The sequence below is a fragment of the Montipora capricornis genome, chromosome 13 (genome assembly GCF_036669925.1).
Source record: "Montipora capricornis isolate CH-2021 chromosome 13, ASM3666992v2, whole genome shotgun sequence".
Lineage (NCBI taxonomy): Eukaryota > Metazoa > Cnidaria > Anthozoa > Scleractinia > Acroporidae > Montipora > Montipora capricornis.
The window spans coordinates 12,308,228-12,315,727 of NC_090895.1; the positions used below are offsets into that span (position 1 = coordinate 12,308,228).

The 7,500-nt window shown below is 38.8% G+C and overlaps 2 protein-coding genes across 2 annotated transcripts in view; both read left to right on the top strand.

Moving 5' to 3' along the window:
• LOC138030526 (uncharacterized) overlaps positions 1 to 7,500 on the top strand; it is an 18,220-nt gene that overhangs the window by 3,792 nt on the left and 6,928 nt on the right. Inside the window, exon 6 of the mRNA XM_068878427.1 lies at positions 281 to 372. Coding sequence (XP_068734528.1) covers positions 281 to 372 — 92 coding nt within the window. The remainder of the gene's footprint in view (positions 1 to 280; positions 373 to 7,500) is intronic.
• Positions 2,218 to 7,476, top strand: LOC138029449 (uncharacterized). The gene is made up of 5 exons (XM_068877181.1): positions 2,218 to 2,413; positions 2,915 to 3,024; positions 4,110 to 4,451; positions 5,820 to 5,972; positions 6,715 to 7,476. Exons 1-5 carry the CDS (start codon positions 2,218 to 2,220, stop codon positions 7,231 to 7,233), a joined length of 1,320 nt encoding a protein of 439 aa, XP_068733282.1. The 3' UTR covers positions 7,234 to 7,476.

Below are 7,500 nucleotides of genomic sequence, written 5' to 3' on the forward strand. Positions count from 1 at the left end.
CTTGCAAAATGTCAATCTGCAATACCCTGACAAAAAAATGTAGTTTGTAGAAATACAAGGGTAATGGCTCTCAACTAAGTTGAGTGTTTTAATGGGAGGAACAATTACATATCAGGCATTTTTTTAAGGTAGCTTAAAATTAAGAAGAAAAAAAGATTTCAGCAGTCCCCTGTTTTTTTTGTTTTTTTGTTTAATAAAATCCACAAGTACGTAAAAGATGCTTACAGTATTGACCATGTGAAATCCAAACTGTGTGTTACTATATTGTTTTTTTGCATAGGACAATTTTCATAGATACCCCACAGGACAGGGTTGTGAACTGCAAAACAGAAAAGTCCAAACACGTTCAGAGGAAAAACTTCCGAACTGAAGGTACATTGTAACTTGGAAAAGAATTATGCCAAGCAAGACTTGTTGTCTTGCTGCAGACAGACTGGTTATCTGTCTGCAGCAAAAAGAAATTGATTTTCAAACATAGCAAGGAATAAGAAAGTCAATAGATGGCTTTCCAATGATACCTTTATAAAGTGTCGTAACTATGGCAAGAAGAGTTATCCAGAAATGGCAATTGCTAAAATGTGACCTCTCACGCGAAAACGTACACTAACGACTTTCCGTGTATGACCGGAATTCCGTGTGGAAGCCGTGTTACACCCGTGCAGTTTTAATTTTAAGCCGTTCTCGCGGCTTGGCTCACTCGTGCGACCGACCTGGTCAGCCGTGTAAAAAAAACTGCCCACTCGTTCGCTAGAAAAGTCCACTCGTTTGAACCAGGTTGGCAACCGTGTGATAAATATCACATACCACTCGTTTGCAGAAGCGTCTACTCGTTCAAACAACACCGTAAAACCAAAAACGAATCATTCTTTCAAAGGACTCGAGATAATTATGCGTCATACGGTGTTTCTTGCTTGATCACTCATCGATCAATGGATTGATTTCGCATCGAATCTTATGCTTGTTATCTACATTTATTTATTTTGTTGCGCTTCAAAAAGGTTTTTAGCTATAACCGTCGTCGCGATCGCTTAGGGTTAAAAGAAACATGCCTGATGCTAGTTGTTCAAGTTGTTTGTGGTCGCTTGGTTTGGTTTGTAGTGCGTAACTACAAAGCTCTCTCACCGCTCTCTTTCGCTTCCTTGGATACATGATCTTCAAATAATTATTTGTCGATCTGTAGCCTTTCATTAGTGGATGTACACAGGCTATTTTACCGGCACTGAAGTAGATTCGCTGACTCAGAGGCTCTTCACATGATCCCGGTTGACTGGGTTGGCTCGGTTTATACCGAGATGAAATTGTTTTCTGTTCATATCGCAACTTTCAGCCCGCTTTCCGAGATGAAAATTTTAAAAAAGACAAAGAGTTAGTGGTGACGTGATCATTCAGGCATGAAATCATACGAACAAGGCCGGCGAGAATTTCTTGATTTTTGTTGATTAAGCAACCTCAAATACATTTTGACTTTACATTAACTATCAAATGAAACTATCCCAAGCTTCATTGTCGAAGAAAAGTAGAAGTAAAAACTCGGTATAATGTCCTGTCTATCACGAAAATGCGTTGTGTTATTTTCAGCCCGGTAACGAGGCTGAAGTGTTTATATGGCAAAATTTCCAGCCCGCTCACTGATATCCCGGTTTGAAAAACCCAGATCTTGGCAACCGAGCCAGCCCACCCTCTCATTTGAACACCGTGATCGAAATGTTTACAAAGGACTTAGAAGTTGAGGCGAGATCTCGGAAACCGGTCTCGTATGAAGAGGCCCGCACACAGGTAAAGTCGATTTTCCATTGATGTGCATCTCAATTTTTTTTTTTGTTAAACCTGTCAGGGTTGGTATTAGGGCGAGCAAAACTGCTTTTTCGGATCAATGGCCTCACTGACTTGAAACAATACTCCATTGTAGTTGAGAAATTCTCACATTTTGTCAAGTGCCCCGCAGGTGTATCATTAAAACAATCTTATTGTTTACCCAACGTAATGATATGGAACTTTGTGACCTTAGAAGTTACTTACCGCTTAAACAAGTTGAGCGTAAAATTAAAAATCTCAGTTATCCAATGAAACTGTGGAATTTTAAATGCACATTCCTTCAGCTTCGCAATTTAAGGAGCACGTGTTACATAAAAGCTAAATTACATTGTGCTAGCTTAATCAGCTCAGTGCCCCACATTTGTCTTGATCGAACCGTGATTCAGTTGATACAGCCGAAGAATGTCTCTCCGAAAACTATGCAAGCAAACAAGCAAACCAGCCTCGAAGGCGTTATTTGTCTTCCCTGATGAAAAAAAAACTGGCATCGCGCCCACGCGTTTCATTGTGGAGAAAGATATTGACTACAGGGAAGGACTTACTGTCCATGTCAATTGGGAAGGAAAGAGAGTTAAAGCGGAGATCCTTGCTCTAAGTGGTAAGTTTCCAATTTTCCTACTTTGTGAGTCAAAAATAGCGTGAGATTAAAGGAAATAGAGTGAGATGCTGGAACATCCTACTTTGTTTTATTATGTAACCTAATAAATACTCCCGTTTGTTGGGAAAGTTGAGAGTTGTCGGTGGTCAATATTTGACGCATCGCTAGAAGCTCTCTCGGTATTATGAGACTTTTTTTTATGCACCAAACAGACTTTAGACTGGAGGAGTTATTTGTGTATGAGTCTTTTATAAAATTTCATTTTCTTGGCTTCTTCCTTCCACGGTTTTGCATTTTATTTTTTAATGCGGGTCAAAATCTTGTCCGGCAGTCCCTCAGAGGAAGCCAAGGAAGCACGATCAGTTATTATTTGGGTTTGATTGAGAATTTACGAATTCGAAAACGCAAACAGGACAGTACACAAATCCTGTTACTTTCTAAAAGCACTGCAGTTAAGCGGCCGTGATTTGCTAAGGAAATAACGGTTTACTTTATTTACAGATGATGACAAAGTTCTCTTGGAAAAAGACTTGGACTGGTCCAGAAAAAATGTTCTCGTTGAAATCAGTCAAGATTCTGAAGAGCCACCTCAAAGATGTCCACAAAAGAAGGTAACCTAAGTTCTTTGTTTTCACTCTACAATCTTTATAGAGAACGATGAGAATGACGTTTCGCCCATTGTGGCATAGAATATCCCGTGTCCAAAAATTTAAAAACCTAAGGCCTTAGGAGCGCCAGTTACGTAATGCGCTGTGGCTGCTTATTGTGCTTGGTTTGCCATTTAACTATAGAATACAGGGCCATTTTTGAAGCCATAATTTCGCAGTGGCTCGACAGCTCGTCAGTCAAATTGGATGTTTAAAGCACTGTTATAAGATGTATCTTTGAGTGGCTCAGCGGCTCGTCAGTCAAACTGGATTTTTAAAGAACTAGTATGAGATGTATCTTTTTATCGCTACACAGTGAACTATTAAAAGAGTGCTTAGGCCGAGTGTTAAGTATTTATGAGTCAATGAGTCCATGAGTCATGAGTCAATGAGTCAACGAGTTAGTGCAGTTAATTAAACCATAAAATGAAAGCTAAAATTTCAGAGAGTGCTTAGGCCTAATCACTGAAACGAAGGCTTAGGCTTAATCATCAAATTATTGCTATATTGACTGTGCGTCCATTGTGACTCATTGACTCATTTGACTCATAAAACATTCGTTCTCGCTTAGGCCTGATCACTGAAACAAGCGCTTAGGCATAATCAGTAAACGAGCCCTATATTCTTCAGGGGCCGGTTCCTGAAAGGTGTTATAACTCTATTCCAGGGATAAATATGCCGGAATAAGGCACATTTATCCCTGGAATAGAGTTATTACACCTTTCAGGAACTGGACCTGGATGCTCTCGTAAAAAGTGTGGTTAACCAAACCGTAAACTGAAAGTTAAAATTTTAAGAGTGCTTAGGGCTAATCACTGAAATGAGCGCTTAGGCTACCGCGTCACGTTATCTTCAATTTGACTCGTGACAAGCCCTTATGTAACCATAAGTGGCTCTGTATTCTATAGTTTAGCCTGCTATTGTGTTCAATCAGCAATGTTCCTAAAACCGTACGGCATTGGGCTGATTTTTTAAATTTGTGATTCAGTTCAGGACCACTTCATATTTTTATCTTGTTTGGTTTTAACCTTTGATTTTCTTTCATGCAGAGTGCTTCCGTCGACATACAAAGAGATAATACCGAAAATGGCATTCCAGGGAGTGACGACCCGTACGAACAGTTTTTGGCAGGTCAGAGGAAGCGAGAGATTGAATGGAAAGAAGTTCGTAAGTCCAAGAAGGTCAAAGTTGCGGCACCTATACCAGCGCCCATGGTTGTAGCAAGCAGCAGCCAAAGTCCTTTAAAAGACGACCGAGTTGCCACACTTCAGGATCTGCTTGCAGCAAAGACAGAGGAATGTCGTCACTTAATGAACCGGTTGGATGCCATGGAGGAATTCAGCCGAAAAATCATCGCGAACCAAATGAAAATGCAGGAGAATTTTGACAAGGTAAAGTTAATTAGTAGTCAAGGTGGAGTAAAGTAAATTTAGAAATTAAATTTACCAAAGCGATCGACTTCTTTAAAATGAACCAAATTTCCTTGAGCAAATCGTTCTTAAAATATGACTTTTGACGTACGATTCTTCCGATTCTCCCCTTGTTCAGATTCTGCGATTCTTCCGATTCTCCTATTTTACCAATTTTTATTGTCCGATTCTAAGATTTTTCCGACTCTCCTATTTTACCAATTTTCATTCTCTGATTCTACGATTTTTCCGATTCTCCTATTGTCCGATTCTAAGATTTTTCCGACTCTCCTATTTTACCAATTTTCATTCTCTGATTCTACGATTTTTCCGATTCTCCTATTGTCCGATTCTAAGATTTTTCCGATTCTCCTATTTAACCAATTTTCATTCTCTGATTCTACGATTTTTCAGATTCTCCTATTTTACCAATTTTTATTCTGCGATTCTACATTTTTCCGATTCTCCTATTTTACCAATTTTTATTCCCTGACGATACCATAAACGAGACAAACACAATGTATATTCTTCGTTCAGTTAGCGTCACGCCACATGAACACGCCAAACACAATGTTATATATTCTTCGTTCTATAAGCGTAGCGCCACAAAGCAACAATATGTCAAAGTAAACTTCAACATTTTCATCTTTATTTTACAATGGCATAACCAACAAACTTTATCCTACTCGAGTACTACTCCGCGATCTTAAAGAAATGCACCCGATCGAACACAGGAATGCTCGATTACTGCTTGGTGTAAAAGACCACAGCAACACTAATATCGGACAGTCATTTCTGAAGCATCTTAAGGTCAAATCGTAGAACCGGAAGAATCGGAGAGTGAATTCTGGAGAATCGGAGAGTAAATTCTGGAGAATCTTAAGGTACAGTCGTAGAATCGGAAGAATCGAAGAATCGGAGAGTGAATTCTGCTTTCTGAAACATCTTTTTAACGTAAACTCTTCAGGTAAAATCATCTTCAAGTTAAAATCGTAGAATCGGAAGAATCGGAGAATCGGACACAGATTTCTGAAAAATCTGAAAGTACAATCGTACAATAGGAAGAATAGGATGGTATATTCGTAAAACATCAAAAACTTAAATCGGATAATAGTACCCCTAAATCGGTGTATACTATTCTACGATTTAGCCATAATCGCACTGCTCTCGACAAGACAACCATGAAACCTTTATCCATGAGCGAGTGCTCACGTTCGAATTGAATTATGATTAAAGAAATACAGAAACTTGCAGAGTTCGGTAGTTTCTAAATCGCACGAAAGTAGTGTTATTCCTTTGTATTGAGCCATGCTAATTATAAAACTAAGCATTGCGTTGTATTTCTTTCAGATGTTGGGGAAATTGGACAGTGCAATAATTCAAACAGAAAGTAAACTTTTGACCGCGATGCAAGATGTTGAGAGAAATGTGGGTAACGCAATATTCAAGTTGGATGTTCGCCTCGAGTCGTTGGAGGAGCGACCTCTAAATCAATATTCCATGGTAAGAAGACTTTTACTCGAAATTTTAAGGATTGATTTAGAAGGGTTAATTGCTTTAAGACCGAACATGTCAGCCATCAAACGTGTCAGGCAATTTGTTTTCCCAGCAACATTGCATATTAACTCATTTACAAACCTTCAATTCAACCGCGTTTCGACAGCGCGGGCCCTAACTTTCTCAAACTATGAAGTTGATGCACTGATTCACCACAACTGTTCAGAAGTCTAAATTGGAAATATCTTAGTAATAAGGTGACTTTCAGAAAGCCTTAATCGTCTTCAAAATATTTTAAACGCCTTGCCCTTGAGTCCTTAAGTTCAAAATTTATAAGTGGATCAGATTCTACTTTTAAAACTCGCTATTTCACAGCCACGCACAAATTATATTTGTGATAGTTTTCGTTGCAGTGGTGCTAGTGTTCTCTGGAGTAGCCTTCCTGAAAAATTAAGGCAAGCAGAATCTCTGACTCAATTCAAAGCACCTCTTAAATAAGTACTATTAATGACCAATAACGCACTGCATCCGTGGAAAAGGGGTTCAATATGGTTAGCAATCATACCATTGTAATTAGAATTGTAAATAATGCATTTTAGATTATAAACAGTGACATTTTGGATTTTATGTTTCCGAACTTTTTGTACCTGATTGAATTTTACCGTGGTTAAACATAGATGACCTCGACTTACCTTACTTATGCTATGAACTGGTGAACTGCTAATATTATCTTTTTCCTTGATATCAGATAAACAGTACAGAATTCGAAGAGGAGATCACTCCACTGCTTAATGTTGCCCAACCATCAGAAGACTGTGACGACCTAAGCACAATTAATTTAGACACCTTAGGCCTTGTGAGTGTTGGCGCCGAAGTCCAACAAACTGTTTCTAGTCAAGTTGAACAAGCTGAGCAGACAGTGATTGGCGAGGAACTTGTTGTAACGTGCGTGACGCCCTCTAAAGTCAAAGTAGTACAGGAGACACTTGGAAAGGAAAACGAGCGGCACTTGTGTGCTCTGAAACTGTTGCAGTCCATCTTTGCGAAGGAGGAACTTGCATCAAGCAATACAGATGGTACCTATGGCAAGAAGTGCCTCGATGCCACGAAGCTAAACTCTCTCAAAGCATTGGTTTTTAGTAGATTTCCCGCAAATGCGAATGAGGACAGAGAAAAAATCTGGAGGTCTATAAAAAGTAAAATTAATACTAAGTGTCGTTCCATTCGAAAGTGCGCAACCAAAGAGTCACCCGTTCGTTCGTTGTAATGGATTTTTCCTTTTGCTGTTTTGACTGTAGTTTCTTATAATAAAAGAAATGTATCAACCAAATAGAAAATGTGCGTCATAAAAGTTAAAAACAATTTTTAATCTAATTATTAAAAGTTCTTAATTGTTCCAATCGTCAATTTCGCCTGAATAGAAACAGACGAAATATGCGTCTCTAGTATAAAAACGGCCAATAACACTTTCGACTTGTTGTAAAATGTGCGACTCTAATTACTGACTTCATTGAAAACAAAGCAAGCTGGAAAG

What these genes read in the sequence shown, in the direction of transcription:
- LOC138029449 (XM_068877181.1), top strand. Translation starts at nt 2,218, where the DNA reads ATGTCTCTCCGAAAACTATGCAAGCAAACAAGCAAACCAGCCTCGAAG. An exon ending in TGCAGGAGAATTTTGACAAG is followed by an intron (nt 4,452 to 5,819) that starts GTAAAGTTAATT and finishes TATTTCTTTCAG; the next exon opens with ATGTTGGGGAAATTGGACAG. An exon ending in CTCTAAATCAATATTCCATG is followed by an intron (nt 5,973 to 6,714) that starts GTAAGAAGACTT and finishes CCTTGATATCAG; the next exon opens with ATAAACAGTACAGAATTCGA.